Source organism: Alosa sapidissima, chromosome 7 (genome assembly GCF_018492685.1).
Source record: "Alosa sapidissima isolate fAloSap1 chromosome 7, fAloSap1.pri, whole genome shotgun sequence".
NCBI lineage: Eukaryota > Metazoa > Chordata > Actinopteri > Clupeiformes > Clupeidae > Alosa > Alosa sapidissima.
In genome coordinates this window covers 13,416,219-13,438,317 of record NC_055963.1, presented here as the reverse complement: position 1 = coordinate 13,438,317, position 22,099 = coordinate 13,416,219, and the positions used below count along the sequence as shown (strand labels likewise).

Sequence of the window (22,099 nt, the reverse complement as noted above, 5' to 3'; positions counted from 1 at the left end):
AGTATACCACAGTACACCCAGTATCTGAGCGCAAAACAGATCAGCTGGTTTAACCCTGCCTGACCCAGGCCAGCGTTTTAGGGGCAGTTTTGTCTGAATGGAGACTACAGCAAGCATTTTTAGAGGGTTCTCTCTAACACCCCTTTCCTCATTGAAGTACTGTGGTATGTAGTATTGTAACAACACAAGATTGTGTCAAGACTAGGCAGCATGAGGTCACACTCAACGCCTTTCCTGATAAGAAAGGCTCTTATCTACACCAGTAAAGATAATGGTGGTGCACACATTACTGATATATCTTTACAATTCTGGGAAGCTATAGGGAAAGAAAGATTTTCAATTAGGTAATTGCCCATGCTGTTTGCAGGGATATTACTCTTGTGGTGGAATAAAGATGTTCAAGAAAGAAGTCAGTGTGTCTAATACTGTCTACATTATAATCCATTGATTATGAACAACCACTCCCTCAGTTCTGTTTGTCACACCCCATGGTGGACACTGACAGCACTGTCATATCCAATGACTAACCACAGGTTTCGTGCCATGTATGACTGCATCTAGACTACTTCATACATAGTTCTATACTGACTCAATTCTTTGTTTATTGTTTGTACTAGTCTGCAGAGAGTCTGGGAAACTAGTGCCTACAAATGATATACAATGCTGTCAGGAATCCCATTCACATTATGGTCGTTCCTTTTGTTGTGGTTTGTAGCATAATACAAATTAGATGTATGGGCAGATGCCTGTTTGATGGCAACATCATCAGTCCTTTGGAGACAGAGGAACAATGAGCTAGACTGTCCCCACAGACATGTTGCTCAGACACTTACTCATACATCGAGATATGATATGTAAGGCAACCTTAAACTATAAAAAGAATATTCCAGATGAATACCTATCCAGAGATTACAGTACCGTGATCAGGTTTCTCCTCCCTAAGCAGATGGGCTTAGGAGTGACTCTACAACATAACGATTAGGCCATGAAAGCAGTTTACCGACATAGGCTAAGTACAGAGGATACATTTACTGCCGTAATTTCCCTGGATAACCATACTCTGTGTATGATATTGTGACCTCACTATGTGAGGTCAAGTCAAGTCAAGTCAACTTTATTTCTATAGCACATTTAAAAACACCTGAGTTGAACCATAGTGCAAAGTGACCCCATACCCTCTGTATACATTGATTTAATATGCTGAGCACTACAGCAGGTACTCGCACACAAAATACAATCAAAAGTGAGCAAAGTTCATTTGTTGCCAACACTTACCGTGGCGCGACAGCCTCCTTGGGTAAGTAGCCATTGCAAGCAGGCTAGGTTGCCCGTTGCAGCAGCGTCGTGTGCGGGACTAGCGCCATTATTTGCTAAACTGTTCCCAGGCAGGCCCGCTTCTTCCACCAGGTAACGTAGGCATGTCAGCCTCCCCGCCCGGGCTGCGTGGTGGACCGGAGATGCTCCGAGCAAGTCTTTCACGTCGCTATTGAGAACTTTTTCAGCCAGTTGCACTTTTAGAGTTTGTACATCTCCCTGCCTGGCGGCAAGAAGTGTCCGCTCAACCACCATGTTTAGAGCTGCTCCGCGTCTCCTTTGAACAGTTTATGAGTTCACCATGAAAAGGTGAGGCACGTTTCGAACTTGTGTTGATCTATCAGTAATGACTGGGAGATTATCTCTTGTTCATGCCCCTAACTTCAAACATTATCATATCACAGGGCAATTTAAATGACTCGCCGGAGTGCGACAGGTCACAGTCTTCATTACACAAATTATTTAAAGGTAACCCTCATGACGAATAAATGTAGGCTATTACAAATTAATGGGTTTGAAAGCAAAGAGTTGGAGGACCCCTTACCTCCGAGGACGTTAGCACTGAGATGATCTCCAACAAATACAGTCATGGTAAACCCACATTATATGGAGGTAAACTACAGTAAACTGTTATGGATCGGTGTACATTACAATTGGAACACTCAATCCACAATATCAAAATAATGTGCGTTTCGTTTTTGCGCCTCTGAAACTACCCAGATTCTCCGTTGCGAAATTCAGCAGAAGACAAGTAAATTCATCAGAGTGCTCCGGTATTCTTCCCCGTCGACGCTCAAGGAACGCTACTTCACCTGGTAACGATCCTCTTTTTATGTTTCTGTCACCGCACTTCTCTCTCTGCTCCTCAAAAACAACTTCACCAATACGCTCGCCGGTAGAAAACACGAGATTGCCTAGGCTATCTCTGAAGATGAATTCGTGCCTAGTAGAAGCGGCTGCTGTGGATGGCCACGAACTCAACTTGTTGAATAATCCATAGAGGGGAGGAGAATCGGTCCGGCAGTGAGATATTTGTACCTTTAACGATCGGCTCAAATGTTAAAGGTACAGTGCTGTATATAACCCCCTTTTTCAATCCTTCCAATAGAGTTGCTCTTGATTTATGTGCATTTACTCATTCACGGGACCGTGTACTGAAGACTGGCATTATAATGTATGTTTCAAATATATCAACAGTCCACAGGGGCAGTGTACCAGGGCCAGCCTACACAACATTTAAACTCTAAAATTTCTCCCGCAGGTGCATTGACGCTCATCATTAGCCTATGGCGTGTCAGGATTCTATTTACCCATTGTCTCGGTACCTGAACCTCATATACCATTTAAGTCCAACTGTAGTTTGATGCATGTTAGGTTATGACTAAACATTTTGGGTTCATTGTGACTTGAATTGTAAAATGGCAAAGGCATTAACATTTTAGGCGTTCCAAAAGAGCCGATTCTGTGTCATGGAATCACTACAATTATTGTTTTTGACAAGATAATGATTTTGACTGGATAGGCATTGTCACTCATGCGATCTTCATTCAGACTGACTGAGAATGAGCTTCACAGTCGAATTTGACTCCCGTATACTGTAGGCCTACATCAGCTTAGATTGTGTTAACAGCAGGTGTATTTGACAAATTAGTAGAATGTATTTGTAGAATTAGAACACCAGTTTATTGACAAGTGTGATTTATTTCAGCGTTATTCCAAGTAGCCTATTGAGTGATTGAACGATTGAATGAGAATTGAGGATGGATGGCATGTGTCAGTAGGCTACCACTGACAAAAATGTCACTTGAAACGTCACCACAAGTAGCAGACTGCCTACTGGCCATAATGTGTCATTACACAGCACGCACTGTGATATGACAAATGTTACTGTTTTGCTCACTGAAACCCCCACATTGTATGTAACATACCACCTATAGCTAATCTTCGGCTATGTGCCAATCGAACCTAATCAGACCTACCACTGTACATGTTGCACGTAATTGGCCTACAACAGTAGGGGTCGGAACACCGTAGGATGCCTTGCCTTAGGCTACTGTTGCCATGCAGTATGCTGTACTTTCTGCGACCAAGAGATGGCAGAGGAACACAGTATTTCACATTAGAAACACTTGTTGCATTAGACCTTAATTGATATGGGTGGGGCGTCAGGTGGATATCAGCTGTGGATGACCATTTTTCAATATGAATAGCCTAGCCTAGGCTACTGTGCACACATTTATTTGAAATACTGATTTAGTTTATTTCCCTCTTGAATCTTCTATTATGTTCTTCAAAAATAAGTCACGTTTGGTTCATTTCAGGTCCAGTGTGTAGTGTAGTATTAGTGTTCATCAAGACTAGCCTATACTCACAAATGTAAACTTGCATCTAAACTGAAACAATAACACATATTTTATTCAGCCTATTCGAATAAAATTGCAGTATATGCTGCCATTGCACTGGCATCAACCACTTGCTAGGTAAAACAGCAAACCCCAACCTAATTAAACATTTCTTTTCGTCTGATTTGTCTTTTTCCGCTTCAATGCGTTGTATATGTCCAACGGGTGATACTCCCCAGAGAATATAATGCCTCGTGCTTGACGCGTGCACTGCAGGCAATCTGTCACAGTCCGACTGATACTCTAGCACGCGCCACATTTTGGTGACGCATGACGCGTGCGCTGCAGTCCCAGAGGAGCAGTGTCTGAATCATGTTCATGATCATAGTAGCTTATAATGTGTAGGACAGCGCACCATCATTTATCAAATTTCAAACTGTTTGAGAACAAAGACCTGTCCGAGTGTACGCTACAATTCTATGCGGCTCCACGAAAAGAGAGGGAAACTAGAACATACATTTGGGGTTTAATTTGGGGTGCTTGCTTTTTTTTAGTAGGCTACGTTTTAATGAATTAAAGAACACACACTAGGTCTAGCCTAGCCTAAGCATCAAACTCGTAGCCTAACCTATAGGACATTAGCCTTAAATGTGATCCTAACCTAACTGAACATTTTCAAATATATTTTAATATGGCCTCTTTCCTAAGGACATTAAACCTTTGCTGACGCCGGTCGTGTGGGAAATTCCCACGCCGTATAAAGACACTAACTGTCATTCCCAACACTGGGAACGAACCCTGGGAAAGCACTTTTACCCTGCACGCGTCAGGCGTGTGACAGTTATTCAAATTCACTTCCATTATATTCAAGTCTGTCCTAACCGAAACCCCATTGTGTCCACCATCTGGTGCCTGGCCCCACTTAGAGCAGAACAAAACTGAATTGTCTCTGTAGGTTTCATTAAAACTTTCAGATTCATAGAACGTGTAGCCTAAGTTTATGGCGGGAAGTTTGAAATAGGCGCTCTTATCCCATGTGACATGAACAAAAGCTGTAGAAGCACAAAGACACCAGCTAACCAATTAGGTTGCATCCTTCCTACTTAAACATTAAGATAAATCATGTCTTTTAACTCATAAAATAAACAAATAAACGAAATAGTAAATCTTATTTAGTTTGAATAAAAATTTAAACATATCCTAATTTAAGATTGAGCTATTTTAACTGGCAGGCTATTTTTGTCTCTGGCCAAATTATCCCAACCTTAATTCTAAATCTGCCAGAATATAATTTTATTTTAACACAATAACTTAATGCTTAAAAATATTAAAAAACGTATCTCAAAACAGTTCCCTTTTCAGAATTCCTGAACTGTCAAATAGCCGTTCCTTCAGTGCCTGAAGCCAGCTTGGTTAAGAGCCCATCTGCTGCACTAGTCCTCGCTCGCGCCTGCTCGTGCCTCCAATTAGTTCAGCTTCAGTGAGCACCAGTCAATCAGAAATCAAATCATAACTGTTTCCGCCTTTTTTGCGCTGGCAACAACATAGCACTAGATAAACAGGACAATGAAATATCCATTTAATTGAAGGAAAAACGATATTGCTCTTAAAAACAATGTTTACTGATTCTGATTCAATAGCCTACTGAAGATATCAAATCCCGTGCTGTTATAGCCTATTGAAATATTAGGTTAAGTTCATGGAACATAAACATATAGTTGAGTAGGCCTATAAAAGTTACTTGATTCTGTAGTTCATGATGGTGTAGGCAGGTTCCTGTGCCTTTATTCTTTGTAGGCCAAATCAATTCATATTTCATTATTAGATTTCGTATCTATTATTATACCCAGCTTCATGGTAATACAACACGACACAAGGGGCATAGATCTTTATTATTTTTGCTTGGGGAAAAAGACACGGAGACCAACGCGCTCAAATCTTTATTATTATTGATGCGCAGATCAGGCAATGTAGCCTAATCCCTGCACCATACAGTCTTATCCAATCAACATGCGTCTGTTGGCGTTTGGCGTCAAATACTAACCAATCGTCATCCCTTTGTGCAATTAGAGTAAACTTGCCTGAACAATGACATTACAGATTGTACAGTTCATTCCAACAATTGTGTAACCAAAATTAGTTCGAAATACCTATATAGCCTACAATATTTGGCCTGCTAAGAGTAAAATTGCTGATGTATGTTATGACTAAGAAAAAAGGACAGGCTAGACACATGCAATTCACACTGAGAAAATCTACACATTAAAGTTGGCAAAACTGAAGAGATAAATCTGTGATATTCTTCTAAACATGGACCAATGTACAACAATAGGCTGCAAAGGGAATGCAATTTGATAATCTCAGTGATTTCATAGTAAAACAATGACATGTGTCACATCTCCTCCCATCAAAGAGTAAAGATTAGAAACACAGATTCTAATAGATAATTTTGGTTAGCACTCAAACAATAGGCTAGCCTACCTGTGGAGACAAAAGACAAAAAACATAAAAATGCATTTGGTCACATCATATTTAATAAGCTTTTTAAAAGATTTTCTTTCTTTCTTTCTTTCTTTCTTTCTTTCTTTCCTTTGTACTTGCTTATATCCCACCCGGTTATATCACATCAGAAATGGAGGTAGCCTAGTCTAGATTAATGCATTTCTGTTTAACTCAAGCCTACCACTCCTTTGCTGAGTACATTCTTTGTAAGGTCTGTTTTAAACCTCATTATTAAGTCAGAAAGGGAATTATACCAGCAGATTGATAGTAGCCTGTTGTTCAAAGCAATCGAATCTAAAAGCAAATTCACTTAATTATTACATCAGATGTCTATCAACTGCCCATCGGTCATGTGTAGGCTACTGTGACATTATTTGTGGAACTGCTGCAGCAAGGTGAGCATATTCCTCAGCCTGTATAGTTGATCTGCTTCTAGAATGGAGTAGCTTAAATGCTTCATCTCTCGTTAACTAAAGAACACCTGTGTTAGATTTCTTGGTATTCCATGTTATGGCTGTTAGTAATGTTGCTTTTACAGAATGTTGTGTCTGGATCATCCGGTCTCAGGTAATGCTCAATGAAAGAGTAAACTACAAGGCACACCAAATGTCTATTTTTTATGGTCTCATAGGCGCTCAGCAAACAATCTTCTACCCATAGACATACCCAATTGTCTACCCATAATTTCTGTAGTTTAGACAGCAGAATAATAAAGCAGACATTGAACTGTTTGTAAATTCACCTTCACTTTAATTTACCTTCACTTTAATTTACCTTTATCTATTAATTTAGTTGAATGAATAAAAATTAAATTCACTCATTGCCTTGGTTGCTTTCAGTTGTTACAATAGCCCTGTCGCACACTATATGCACATTAAACTATCCATTCATTTGTATTAATTAATTTCATAAATGATGAACTAAGTCTGCTTCATTTTTAAAAGACTCAACTCAATATAGGACATTATCAGTATAATGATCAATTATATCAATTATCAATTATAATGATCAGTATAAGGATATAAATCAATGGCTGTAAAATATGTCTCAAATTAAGTTATTGACAAATATTTGTACTGTATGGCTATCAAGTTAGACTGAAAATATGTAGGTCAAAGGTTTTTCCTCATTTGATTGTATGGCAAGTACATTCTACACAGATTTTGGTCAATTAAAAATGGACTTGTTCACCAACTTCACCTCCCACAATTAACTCACACTGCTGACCTGCTCCTGTCTCTGTGCATTCACATTGTTCACCTAGTAGCCGCAGAGGGATGAGCAGTCCCAAGTTTTGGTGAGAAAACTGAAGTCTGACCTTTCCCACCCTCCGCTGGTCCGGTCTTCCTCAAGACAATGAAGGACAATGACTGCCATTAAAAGACGCTTATTTGTCTCACATGAACCGTAACGAAACGTGGACATAGACGTCGTGGACTTACACATAGACTACTGCAGGTCCTCTCATTAGCACTTTCTTCATCTCCATCTTCTTGGCGTCATCATCTTCATATGAAATAAAAACATTTGCAACCATTAACACATTAATTCTCTCCTGTGTTGTGACACAATTGGGCACGACATATAACAGAATAATTCAATACTGATACAGTTGACATATATTTACCATTTATTTAGGCCTACCACGTTTAATTTTATTTTAAATATCTTGCATTCGGCATGATTGCATACAATTTCTGTAAGAAATACGTTTTTTCCACAAATGACACTTCACGCCTCCAATTAATGAAGCTTATGAATATTCTGAGATCATGTTGGCAAATGGTGTGGCCGAGGCTACATCTGTACAGATACAATGACAATTCTATCGATGAAGCGCTGTATAGGCTACTATGCCAAATAACACAAATATACATGTAGGCTACAGTAGCAAATATCGTGTCTTGTTAGAAAGAAAACAAACACCGAACTTACCCTAAACAGAGCTCTGCACATCCAAGCCAGCTTGTGAAATGTGGTACAGAAATGTGGTACACGCCAGACGCGTGCAGTTGAATCGACCGCCCTTTCCATCAGAAGGCTTCTGCGCAAATGAGAGCGGGGCATGCGCGTTTGTGGGCGTGGATCCCCGCCTCCAGCCTGGCAGAGGAAACCTCTGAACACATGTCTGATTATAACCTCAACACCCATTGTGTCATCGCAAAGAAAAACAGGTTTCATAAAACCATACATGAAAACAATTATAATATTTGTAAAACATTATATATTGTTCCACAAAATATACAGACTATTATACAGACTATAAACAAGTGTATGCAATCATTTATGAGTATTAGTAATTTTAAGCACAATGTAAACAGTTGAAATTCGAATGCGCAAAGTTTCATCATATTAACAGTTAGTTTTTTTTCTTTTAAAGCATAGCCATGTATAGTATTGACATTGCCATATTAGGAAAACTTAAATGTGAAAATAGGCTGCATGTTTCAACATAAATGACAGTATACCCATAACCAAACTGCACTGTTCCAAATAGTTGATTGTACTGATGGTGTCCTTCTCTCCATAATTCATTCCGAATGAGGAGCCATCTGTCCCTTTGTCCCAGTGGCTCGTGCCGTTCTCGTGCGCTGTCTGAGTGAGAGGTCCCCGGCTCCGGCCCCGCGCTCAGCTTGTATTAGGAGACTTGACAAACACTTTGCTTACACTATTTGTCTGGTAACATTTGCCTGAAATGAAATCCAAACTGTTAAAATAGAAATCCAAAAGGTTAAAAATAGGCTATAGACCTCATCTGATGATTGGCACAGTACAGTCTACAGAGGTAGCTACCCCTGTGCTCTAGTCGGGAACATGGCGGGAAATGATTAAAAACGATTAAAAACACAGATTAGACTCAAGAACTGATAGATTATAAACCAAATAAGTTTGTTGTGGTGTTTTCGTGGGACCAAAAGCTTCGTGATTGGCTTGGCACCGCAAGTTACGCGACGCCATGGATATGTGTTTGATTTGTGGAAAGAAATTACTCTGTGGACAAAGTTACTGCACCAGATGTGTCTAACATGGCTTGGGTTTTAGCGTGGGTATTTTAATTGTGACCAGATCCTGTTCATGCCAGTAGTGGTGACTAGGGGACCCCCTGGACATGTGCGTAAATGATATGTAATACCTGTGCGCGCGCATGTTGCGTGACGCAAACAACACTCAAACACTTTGTTTGGTTTGGTCTGGCTTTTCCGCCAATCGGAGTATGATGCAAGCACAGAAAACTACATCAATAGTTTATATTTGGCAATCACAATTTAAATATTTGGCGTCGGCGTCTCAAGCGTAATGACTGCTATCCATATGTTGCAAGCTTACATGGCGACGTCAATGGTTTGGCTTTCCTGACTGAATCCATCACAAACATTAGGCTGAAGTCTGTAGAAAATGTTAAGCTATTGGAGCGGAGGCACAATATACCATTTATTTTATACTGTATTGGAAATAAATGATGAAATAAACGCATATTTTTTTTGCTTCAGTCCACGGACTGACCCGTCAGCCATCTGGTAGGCTGTAGCCTATATGCTCTATGCTCGTGCCGTTCTCGTGGCGTGTGTCACTCGGCTGCCAAACTCCCCAAGCACCTCAGGACAAGCCTTTTAATTTATCAATACACAATACATGTTTACTCAAAATGAATGTCCAGTTCAACAAGTATATCAAACACTCAGAAGTCTTCTACATCTATGGAAAGAGATGGGATAACCACCAGTAAATAATGTAGCCTATGTAATGTTCGATACAAAAAATGTGTATCTGTATGACACAAAATCACAAGAGAATGACGAAATAGTCGAATGGGCTTTGAATTTTATGTGGAAAATGACAACTGTGAAAGGACAGCAAACTCTTTTCAGCAGGATACCTATTCTGTGCGCTTCATGTGAACACATACACAAGACACTTAAGAAACACTATATTGGGTACAATTATTGATTGCATTTTAGCTAAAAGACACTGACAAAATTCTCAATAATCATAGTATAGTCAGTCCCCATGGTATAACACCTCATAGATAGTAGCTGGCAATAGGCTTATTGGTGGTATTTTCTGATAATTACATGTTTTTCCGCGTCGATGTAGGACTATGTTGGACTATGATTCCAAGAAAGTGGACACTTTTAAGGCTGTTAGAGATTCGCAATTCCTAACCACACACTGTGCTTGAGTTGCATTATGCAGAAGGCAGACGCGCCACCTTGCTGACGTGGTACTGTCTCTTGGGCGTCAAAAAATACGCAAAATCTGTCCGTATGCAGTTTCATTTCTTTTCGGCGACAGATGTTTTCTTTCACGAGAGCGTTGTTTGGGCTTGGGAAGCTGTTTACCAATTTTTGGTTTCCACCTTGGCATGATGGTGCGTGAACAGCTGGGCACCGCAGTACAGGCATCATCGCCTGATTGTGATGCCAGTGGACGAATATTTGACAGCTTTTCAGCCAAGTCTTTAGCCTATGTCCCCTATTCGAAATAAACAAAATGTTTAAAAATATATCGGAACAATTACAGTCAGTATCCGTTTGTTCCAGTGATATGTTCGCCTGGCTATCCTAACTAGAGCCTCTTTAATTAATTGGACAACTGTGTATGTTAGTGAATAACTTTGACACGTTCACATGCCAGTTTCTGAAATGCGGAATTTGTGTAGATGCAGAATGTTTATTCAAACTTATCAGATTATCATATGGATGGAAAGCCTGTTTACTCGTCTTTACTTATGTATTATCTTTAGTCGTGAAGAGAGGCTGTTTCATCAGTCATCAAAGCTGCTCTTAGAATGAATGTATCTTATGTGATGGCCAGAGCAGAGTAAACCAAGAAAGGTGTTACACTGCGTATATCGGTTGAATCTACACATTTACTGTTAGACCAATATTGAGATTTTCCCCAACAGTCATAAAACACTATTTCCTGAATGCAGCCCTTTATTCAGTGCACAAGATTGTTGTCAGTGTCAAAGCTCCAAAGGGCTAGAACACCTGACATATATTGTCTATAGACTCTTTATGTTTGCATTCAAAGAAAATGTGTTAATAAATGCTCAAAAAATAGCTTTAAGAATTCATAAATCCAGAGACACTTTTATGGCTGAAATATTGTATGCAACGTGGAAGCTTCTCTTTTCCTTGCGGATACACATTTTGTATTATCTAACTTTTGAAAAATGTATCATACAAGGTTGTTCATATTTCAAAGCTGTTTTGGGCCATTTTGACAAGCACACATATATTGCGATAATATGTGCCATACTGACTGAACTCCAACTACCAGATAAACTACATTTTTTGTAGATTGGTGTCCAACAATGAAATACAGTAATTTTACACATAAAAGAAGGGAAGACAAGATTTATGTGTCATTTATGATTTAGAGGGTTTAAAGAAGGTGAAATCAGAGAGGGTTAAAGCGGAGCTAGTAATCAAGGATCTTTGGTGAAATTCTTGATCCTTGAAGTTGGGATAATGGGAGAATACAGAATGTTTAGATAATATGAGGTAACAGGACAGCTAGATCATTTGAAAAACGTTCTAAGGATGTCATAAGTGTATGTGTTAGTTACCATAATTTGAAACTATTTGATTTAACTCTGTATATGAGGTCAAATAATGCCTTTATCAATTGCAGGAAATGGTTGCCATGGTATACAGCCTATATTTTCTCAAATGCATATTTTGTGGTGACATAACTTTAGAGCTTTATGGAATATCATTGTCTTCCTATGTAACATTTCTTCTGGAAAACAAGGACAGTTTGAAACATATGCAAAAATACTGTGCATTCCATACGGGAATTGCAACTGATTGAAACTTGTATGTAAAAAAGAAAAGCCAAATCTACTTCCGAGTAGGCAGAATGAAGGAGGAAAGGCCATGCTACCCTAGCATTTTCAGCGCAGGAAAGGCGATCTTGAACGGAGAGGCCCCTGTGGAGTTCTCCGCTTCGCTGACTCTGACCCCATCTGCGCTGAGATGTTGGCTCGTGCCGGTCTCATGCCGTTTGTTGTGGGACATGATAAGGTCCAAAGAAGTAAACTAACTACGAGATATTTTTTCTCTATAACTTCTATTTCAGGAAGTTTCGGATGAAACAGTCCTATTATGAATTGGCCAATTTCAGCATAGTGTATATTATTTCAGACTTGCTTATTTTTGCCTGCTTTAGACAGTGGCCTTTACAAATATGCCATTATGTATGGCTTGGTGATATTACAATATAAATACATTTTCATGTAGTTCTAGTCGTTGAAGCATGGGTTATTTCTTGGTAATCATAACTGACATTAACAAGATGTGGGGCTTTCAAAGTTCATCATGCTGTTCTCTACAATGTCTGTGTCTTTACTTCTACCTTTAAAGTTTACATTCTTAAACAAAGAGACTTTGTTCAGCCCGCTGGCGCAGATGGGAACCCACGCTTGAGATGTAGACAAAGACTGCTCCAACCGAAATCATTCTATGATCTTTTTTTTTCTGGATTCAAATTCCCTTCCCAGCGATGGGGCTGTGGTCGACAGTTAATTGGGGCCCCATGGGATAAGAGAACGCGTGCTAGATGGACAGCGCCACTAGACGATCACTCTTGTGAAGCTGATTTCTAGTTTTATTTATGCATGCGTATTTCAATTTAAACGATTGAAAGTGTTCTTCTGAGCATGCATTGATTTGAAACAAGTTCATATATGTTGATTTCTACATATTAAAACGTTAATACAATAGTGTTGGCTTCATCCTAATAGTGTAGGCTACTGTTTTACTTCGAACAGACCAAAAGAACAAAACAGTTTGATTCCTAAAATGTTCAGATTACAGTGAAAACGCGTTGGAGGATAATAGCCCTGAGCGTTGAGTGGAATGTTACACCGTTGGAAACCCAGTGTGCAGTTTAATACCCTTTTTTCTCTCCCAGCCCCCATTCCAGATGGGGTAGTGACATCTGAAGTACACACAAGCAAATCATAACTAAGAGTCGGACAGAAGCAACGGGGAGCTGTGCAAAATGAGACTAGGACGTGAGCAGCAAGGGGGGAGGGGTTGGTATGGTGGCGAAGTGGTTTGCGTGACATCCATCCATCTGTTGGACATTCATGGCTCGTGCCGTGCGCGTGAGTTCAACATCGATTTGAAAGGCAAATGCTTTCATGGGTTCATGGGGCAACTCTAACCCCCATATAACTTTAGTCATACTGAACTATGTTCATCATTCACAGCATGCAACAAAAATAACGTAGAACAATTTAGAGTGTGACATATAAAACAAAGTTAGGCTATGTATGACGTTGGCGTAAGTTCCAAGTTGAACAGGCTCTCATTACATTATAAATAAACCATAAAGTGGATAACAAAACCAGACCTGAATATTTAACAGAAGACGTTTGTCCTGGACAGACCCCCACCCCCGCCGCTTTGCTGTTGCAAAGACCCTCCCCCCATTTCAACAGTGCCCATAGTCTACAGGTGAATGTAGGCGAGATGCACAGTCGGGTAGCATGAATTTGGAATTTACAAGCAGGTGTTAATCCATACATAGCGTGGCTTGGGAGGCTTTAATACAAGCATCGTTATTATTTGCAAAGCAAGCACGAAGGACCCCCTCCTCCCACCCATCCAAACTAAATTTATGACCAGGCCTACGCTTTGCAGCTCTATAGCTTTGCATGAAGACAAAAAAGGCAATATGCCTTGAAAAGATAAACTAACACGTAAAACATACAAAATGTAGGCTACAGTTCCACATGTTTACCTATCGAAAAACTTTTTTGAGAAAAGGAAGTAATGTTGGGTTGTATTTCTGATGTAAGATTTGTTTTGTTGAATGCTAGGTTTATAACATTTAATAAAACGAACAATGAGGTGAATAAAACAATAGGCAACACTGAATTTATATCTCTAAGGATATTTAATTGGAATCAATTTATTTGCATCATGTCAAAACGTAGCCTAGGCCTACATGGGGAATAGGCAGTGTAATTTCTGAAATAGATTTCTAAGAACTGACAGAAACTATGTTCAACTATTATCAAGATCTTCTATTCTTAATCTCCTACCCTAACCATCATTTGTAGTTAATCACCGGCGCATGCCACTGGTGGACGCGTCAATATCACAACATGTACTTAACAGATGGCCAAGTAAGTATCGGCGGGGTCCCCTCCCAGAGGTATTTCTCTGTGCGTCAAAAGTGGAACACAATAGACATTGGACACTCCCTCCACGCCACGGCCCGCTATAAAGGGCGCAGCCTTGCCTTTCCACTTCATTCCAGCTCTGACTCTCTAACTGAGAACACGATCTCTAGAGAAAGCCCATGGCTCCAAACATGATTATCGAAGCTGCCCAAACATTCGGCTCCGGGTCTACCGTGGCCCAGCGCAAAGAGGCCAGTGAACTGAGAAGAACTCTTAAACCTCTGATGGAGAAAAAGAGGCGGGCACGCATCAATGACAGCTTGAATCACTTGAAGACTCTCATTCTCCCGCTCGTCGGCAAAGATGTAAGTATTCATATGTCAATCCGTTTTGATCTTAATATAGGCCCACTGAATGCTAAATTTCTCGCCTTCCTGTATGAATGTCAGAAACTAATGAGTTGTGCTTTTCTATTTTTCAGAATTGCCGGTACTCCAAATTGGAAAAAGCTGACATCCTTGAGATGACCGTTAGATTCCTCAGTGATCTTCCCTCCTCTCCTGTCAAAGGTACGTTCATTTCACATGATTTGAACATAAATTGTCCAATATTTTCATAATCATTTACCGTGATTTAACTGGAATTGTGGTACTAATGATTCTTTATTATTTTTCGATAGGTTCAACTGACAGTTACAAAGATGGTTACAAAGCGTGTCTCCAGCGCGTCTCAACACTGCTCCCTCAAACCAGTCTCGATAAAGATGCCCGCCATCGGGTGAACGACTTCATCAAGAAGTCCATGCCTGCAGTGGCTCCGACGTGTCAAAACTGTTGCGGACAGACCTCCAAGATGCTACCACAAATCCAAGAGAAAATTCAAAGCATCAAGTCTGCAGCGAAACTAGCTCAGAGCCAGACCAGCAGCTGTGTCGCTCCCCTCCCTAACCGCGCACAGCCTGCGCAACAGGCAGTTGCTGCCAACATGTGGAGACCTTGGTAGAGACATCTAGGATACATCTCTGTATTTATTTTGTACATAGGTATATTTGTCATGTTAAATGTTATATTTATTTTTCGTGGACACACACGATTGCAATGTCTTAGAATGACGCCTGCTACAGAGATTAACTGTAAAAATACGTGTTTCGCAATATTTTTGGCTAATGGCATGCTTACATACAGATTTTAGCCAAATGCACAGATCAATGCCTGTTCCGTTTGTGAACGTTATTGAATGCAATCCTCTTTGGGGTTTCAAAGAAAATGGTTTGTACACAACACAATTGTAAACCCCACGGGTTATAATGTATTTTTTATGAGGTTTGCACGTTTGACTTAAGTATATTTGGTCTGTGCAAAGACGAAGCATGTAAACACTGTGTGTTAAAGCAATTATGCTACACTGAAACTGGTTTTGCAGATGTCAAATCACAATATGTTGAGAAACTATAAATGATTCAATAAAACATTTTGATTTGAAAACTTGTTGGTTCACGTGGCATTAATTTTTGAATGCAGAAACGGTCTGATCAAGTCAAGATTTTAACGGTCAGAATAATCTCTGACCCATTCTTTCACATAGTGGGTTTTGTGTAAAAGAGAGGGAACTGCACACAAAGAGACAAAGGAACACTGGCAGTCTATTGTATGCTTAACCAATCGTATAATTGTTGAAGTTTAACTGTCTGGACAGCTACATCTGAGAGTTTAACACTTGATGGTAATATTAGTATTACCATCATGGTATATATACAACCGAAAATGACATTAACACTGAAAATTGCAGTGCAGCCATAAGATTGGTCTGGCATTTCAGAGTTAGTGGTGTATTTGCCTAACTTGCCTGTACACTTGCTTGTCAGTTGAAAGTGTGCAATCTATGGATATGAAATCATACTGCAACACAGGAGGGATGCATCCTGAACAAATGGATAACACCATCATAGGGTCATGGAGCCAATACTTTTTGTGTTTATAGATTACTATAAAAACAATGATGCTGAGTCCTATAAATAGTATAAAATAGTGAACTACTCCTTATAAGCACAGGGTGACACTAGAGTTGCTCTGTGGTAGGCCTGAACATACTGCATTCTAATTCAAATGACAGGCAAAGCGCAGTCTTAAGCCTACCATGAGCAAGATGCTATATGCACAAAGATCGGTGGATCAGCTCAACACTCCCACACACCACATGATATAGTTCATGCAGTCGGTATTTTGCACTGAATTTGCACATTGCATAGCATTGAAATTAGGGCCCACCATTATTAACAGTCTAAAGTATGTAATCCATAATGCCCTGGTGGAACACAGCACGGATGTATCTGTATGTTCAATTACATGCACTCAGATGTTGGCCTTTAGATCAGTGGGTTTTTCTTTTACAATAACCATCATCAAAAATACACATCAGAGCAAGGACATTCTAGTTCACACATTAAAAGAAAAACGAATATACTTTCAATCAAGTGAATTCCTTACTGAGCATAAGAAAATAAAGTCTACACAGCCGTGATTTAAGTGTGGGTGAACTTCATTAACGCAAAGTTAGCAACTAGTTTGCAAAAGATAAAAGTCATATTCAGTGATTCTTGATCATCAAGTCAAATTACAATACACAATCCAGATTTCTGCAGAGCTCTTTGATGATCAAAGGCTGCAGGAGGACAGACAAAAGCCTCATATGTGGCACGCCTGTTTCTTGCAAAGCCAAAACTCCTGTGTGTGCTCTTTGCAAACTGGTTCCTGCAGTGGCTGGTATTAAGATGTTCCCCGTGTTAAAGATAGCCTACTGGTATCAAAACAGTGACCTTTTATATACACTGCACATACAAATATGTCTTTGATGAGCACACTCTTAAAATATGTTTGGGGCGTAGACTCTCAAAATGTCCATGTACTGGGACACAAACACTCTAGGGCTTTAAGTCACGAGTTTCATTCTTGAATAAATCCTAACTAATGTTTAGGGCATGTACAGTGTATAACTATGACCATGAATGAATATGTTTATTTTCACTGAGTAAATCTATGGACTATGTCATGGAATAATAAACCTTTCCCTTTTGAGATGTTAGACATTCTTAACTCTGTTACATCACTGTTAGGTACTGAAGAGGATAATTCCTTCATATTCAGCAGTTAAATCTTTGTTTAATAAAAAGTTAAATTCACCATTCATTAACAATGTTTAGTGAATAAGGCTTCCTAAAGCAAATCAATTTCCATTGTGAGAAGCTTTATATAGAACGAAGATGATCTTGCCAGGGCCCATGGACGAAGCAAACGAAGGACTGAAGCACATTTAGACCCATAACAGTGATCAATAGAAAAGAGCACAGTCGAGCAGGTGTCAGGGCCAAATGAATAAACATTAACCGTAGGCTATGTGTCTTTATGTCATGGGCTTACAAAAACACTACCCCAAAGAAGACACAATCAGCCCCAAACACTGTGCAGCCACTACTCATTCAGCACTCATGGTGTCAGGACTGTGAGGGTAATACAACACAATTATAGCAGAGGTCTCCATGTGCCTATCATCCCATTTACTGAGGAAGCCCTGGTCACTAATCACCACTAAAATGAGGTTGCAATTAGGCTCAGTAACCTATGACATGTCCAGGTTAACCTTCATTGGCCTAAATGTCTGGGGCTGGGCACACGACAACGGTTTTCAAGATTTGTGAAAACTGCGTTTTAAAAAAGTTCTGCATCCACACCAAAAAAAGATTGAAAACACCTTTATCTTGCATAACCTACATATGCTGCAAGTTGTAGCCAACAACTAAACAACAAAACACTACATGATACACTGAGACACTGATAAACAATGGCATCATTTGGCCCAGGGCAACTTAAGGGTTGTGTTTTCAAATGTTCCATTCTGGAATCCCTTTGAGTCTCAAATGTTGTCGTGTGGACATTTTTGCATTATCCTGCTGGATGTAGTCATCAGAAGATGGGAACACTGTGGTCATAAAGGGATGGACATGGTCTGCAACAATACTCAGATAGGCTTTGCCATTAACAATGCTCAATTGCTATGAAAGTGTCCCAAGAAAAGACCCCCCCCCCACACACACCATTACACCGTCGTTACAAGGCAGGATGGATCCATGATTTCATGTTGTTTAGGCCACATTCAAACCCTACCATCCGAATGTCGGAGCAGAAATCGAGGCTCATCAGACAGACCAGCCAACCTTTTTCCAATCTTGTATTGTCCGATTTTGGTGAGCTCATGTGAATTGTAGCCTCGGTTTCCTGTTCCTAGCTGACAGGAGGGCGCCCGGTGTGGGCTTCTTGCTTCTGTAGCCCATCTGCTTCAAGGTTCGACTTTCTTCCCCATTTTGATGCTTGGTTTGACCTTGAGCAGATCATTCTAGGCCATCTCTACATGACTAAATGCATTAGGTTTCTGCCATGATATTCTTGATAAGATATTTGTGTTAATGAGCAGTTGAATAGGTGTACCTATGAAGAATATGCTCAGGTGTGTTTACATTATTTTCCCCCCCAGAAATCCAGTCCTTACGCTGCATTTAAGTGACAGCAGGTGATCAACTTTAGTGAGCGTACATATCACAATCACTCCAATCCTGCCAAGCACAGTGATCACACAATGACCCTTAAGAGGTTGATCAGCATAGTACCGGTGAATTCACTATGCATGATATACTGTCACAGAAGACCATTTTGGAATCAAAAATATTAAATCCAGTTAAAACTGAACATTAAACAATGCTAGGATGTTCCTTCACTGACCATAGTCATATCTAAGTCACTTATAAACTAATCATATAATAAACTAAGTTAAGATAAATTGGTCCTAAGTTCTGTTAAAAAGTTGACTCCTGGAAAAGACCATGTGAGCATCTTCCATACGGCCTTCCTAAATCTAAGTCGGAATCTGAGTCAACACTAAACACTGCTGTGGAATATTAGGGTTATGGATGCCTGGAAGCTGTAGTGATATGCTATTTGATTGTGTGTCAGTTTATCTTTTCAGGGTTCAGTCATATGGTCATTCATGCAAAAAAAAAATGGAACCTCATGTAGTTTTCAGAACTGAAAAAAGTTCATTTTATACACAGTTCTTTCTTTGCCCAATTTACCAGTTTTATAAAGGCCGTAGTTGAGCTGTTAAGGATCAGAACCGTGCGATGTCCTCTATTTACCAGTTGTATAAAGGCCGTAGTTGAGCTGTTAAGGATCAGAACCATGCTATGTCCTCTATTTACCAAACCTGGGCCCCAGTGAATGGTGCGACAATGAGAGCAAGTCCGGTGAAACTGACGTTGAAACAGTGAAAGAGCAAAGTGAAAGGCTGCATTGTACGGCGGGTGAAAGCAAGAGGCCAAGAGAGTCCAGACAGAAACCCTGGCTTTCAGCCGAATAAAACAAGACAACAAAGAAGCTGCCCCCCCCCCCCCAGACACACACACACACACACATACACACCCATCACCTCCTCGACCAGCTTCCCCACCCCCAACACAGAGAGACGAGAAGAGAAGAGAGAGGGAAAAGAGGCTTGTGCGCTGCCTGGCCAGTCTCCCTTCCCATCCCCCACATGTCACTGGCCACTGCTGAGTTTAGCCCTAGAGAAGGAGTCTTATCTTTATCAGCCCATGGATGCTTTGTTTGAAGATTCAATTGTCTTGAAGTTATAATTATCCAAATCTATTATCTAAATACGTAAGAGGTTATTGGTAACACTTTATATGAACCCATAGGGCAATTCCATGGAAAATTACGTTTTTTGTAACATCCATAACGTCAATAAAATGTGATGGTATGGTATGATGTGAATGATTAAATTTGAGCATTTGCTATTTTTGGCTTAAGAATGTACATGAGAAAAAATGCACAAAAAATGAATGTTATCATCCACATCATACAAATGCCAAGGCATTTCACTGACGTTATGGATGTGACAAAAAGTCCATTTTCCGTGGAATTGCCCCATAAATTCATAAAGCATTATGATGCTAATGTATAAGCCTTTACAGCTTTTGTCATAAAGCATTATAAAGCTTCTTTGAACTCTTGGCAAACTTTGTTATGAAGCTTTATAACAAATCATGTGAATTCACCAAATTATTATATATATATATACATAATTATGTATTTATATGTATATAAATATATATACAAAACAATTATTCATACCCTTTTCAAATAATCAATGGTAACATCTTTATTTACCATCAAAGCTCTCAAAATGGTTCTTATAATACCTACCAAGCCTCTCCATGTCTCCACAATGATTATAGACTGCACCTTTTTAGCAGCAATCTGGGTTTTGAGGCAGGAACGATTATTTGCCATCACTTTGGCCTTGTACCAGTACTAACTTTTTTGACTGATTGAGGTCTGGACTTTGTCTGGGCCACTCTAAAATGTTGACATTGTTCTCTGTTAATTATTTCTTGTCTTGTTTGGCTGTATGTTTTGGATCATTGTATGGTTTAATGGTCCAATGATGCCAATTGGGGCAGGTCTCTTGGCACACTGCCTGATCTTTTCCTCCAGAATCTCAGTGTAGCCTCTTGCTTTAGTGTTACCGTTTACTTTGAGAAGGTCACCAGGACCCCCTGGTCGAAAAACATCCCAAAAGAATACTTTTCTAGGCTCCACAATTGAAATGGACATGGTGTCATTGGAATTTAATGCTTCTTTTTTATGCTCAGGCCATGTCCCTGGGTCAAAAAAAATAATCCAGCGAAAGCTAAATTCTTTGTCCAGGTGTGCCCTTATAAAGATTTAGCTGAGTTGTGCATGTTTGGAGAAGAGTGATCTATGATCAGCATCCAAGATGACCAAGTGATCCATTTTGAGATGGAATGAAAATTTCAACCACCAAAACACCATCCACAATGTGGAGAATAGCTATAGAAATGTATTAGTTTTGGGTGTTTTTCATACAATGGGACCTGGTGAACTTCTCAAAGCAAACGGTCGGTAACACTAAAACAAGGGGCTACATTGAGATTTTTGGTGGAAAAGATCAGGCAGTCTGCCGAGAGACCTGTCCCAATGGGCATCATGGATCATAAGATATATATAAACCATACCTCTTTACTAATTGTCTGTGATGGTGCCTTAAAGCATTTTATTAGTTATGATCTGAACATCTTACTTCACATACAACCTAACCTGGGGCAGCCGTGGCCTACTGGTTAGCGCTTCGGACTTGTTACCGGAGGGTTGCCGGTTCGAACCCTGACCAGTAGGCCACGGCTGAAGTGCCCTTGAGGCACTTAAGGCACCTAACCCCTCACTGCTCCCTGAGCGCCGCTGTTGTTGCAGGCAGCTTACTGCGCCGGGATTAGTGTGTGCTTCACCTCACTGTGCTGAGTGTGTTTCACTAATTCACGGATTGGGACAAATGCAGAGACCAAATTTCTCTCACGGGATCAAAAGAGTATATTATACTTAGATAACCCTAGTGCCTTCCAGGCAGTGCTGCCTTGAAGACAACGTTGGGGGCATAAAACACCAAGAAGCGTATTGTGATATGATTTGGTGGATCAGTAATAATGTTGTCTTCACCACACATTTCAAGCAAAGTTTAAGCAAAACATATTTCTATGTTTGTGAGAGTGTCACAGAGATTTTAATTAAGCAGTTTTTGGAGCTCCTCTTTGCTCTGAGAAGGACTACAGCTCTTGTTTTTTTTTTTTGGAAGCTTGCCAAGGATATGCAAAGGATGCAATTATTTGTTTGAGGCATTTGGTTTTGCAACCTAGCATCTTCAACAGGATATAACCCACTTTCTTGATTAACTCAAATGC

At 40.0% G+C, this 22,099-nt stretch overlaps 2 protein-coding genes across 4 annotated transcripts in view; one reads left to right on the top strand and one right to left on the bottom strand.

The window, feature by feature from the left end:
• Nucleotides 1–4,497, bottom strand: part of espn (espin) — a 55,286-nt gene extending 50,789 nt beyond the window's left edge. For all 3 annotated transcript variants that reach the window (XM_042097336.1, XM_042097337.1, XM_042097338.1), the window contains exon 1: nt 1,276–4,497. In XM_042097336.1, coding sequence (XP_041953270.1) covers nt 1,276–1,569 — 294 coding nt within the window. In that variant the 5' untranslated portion in view covers nt 1,570–4,497. The remainder of the gene's footprint in view (nt 1–1,275) is intronic.
• Nucleotides 4,498–14,169: 9,672 nt separating this feature from the next.
• Nucleotides 14,170–15,490, top strand: LOC121713064 (transcription factor HES-2-like). The gene is made up of 3 exons (XM_042097345.1): nt 14,170–14,660; nt 14,777–14,864; nt 14,975–15,490. Exons 1-3 carry the CDS (start codon nt 14,475–14,477, stop codon nt 15,295–15,297), a joined length of 597 nt encoding a protein of 198 aa, XP_041953279.1. The 5' UTR covers nt 14,170–14,474; the 3' UTR covers nt 15,298–15,490.
• Nucleotides 15,491–22,099: the final 6,609 nt, after the last annotated feature.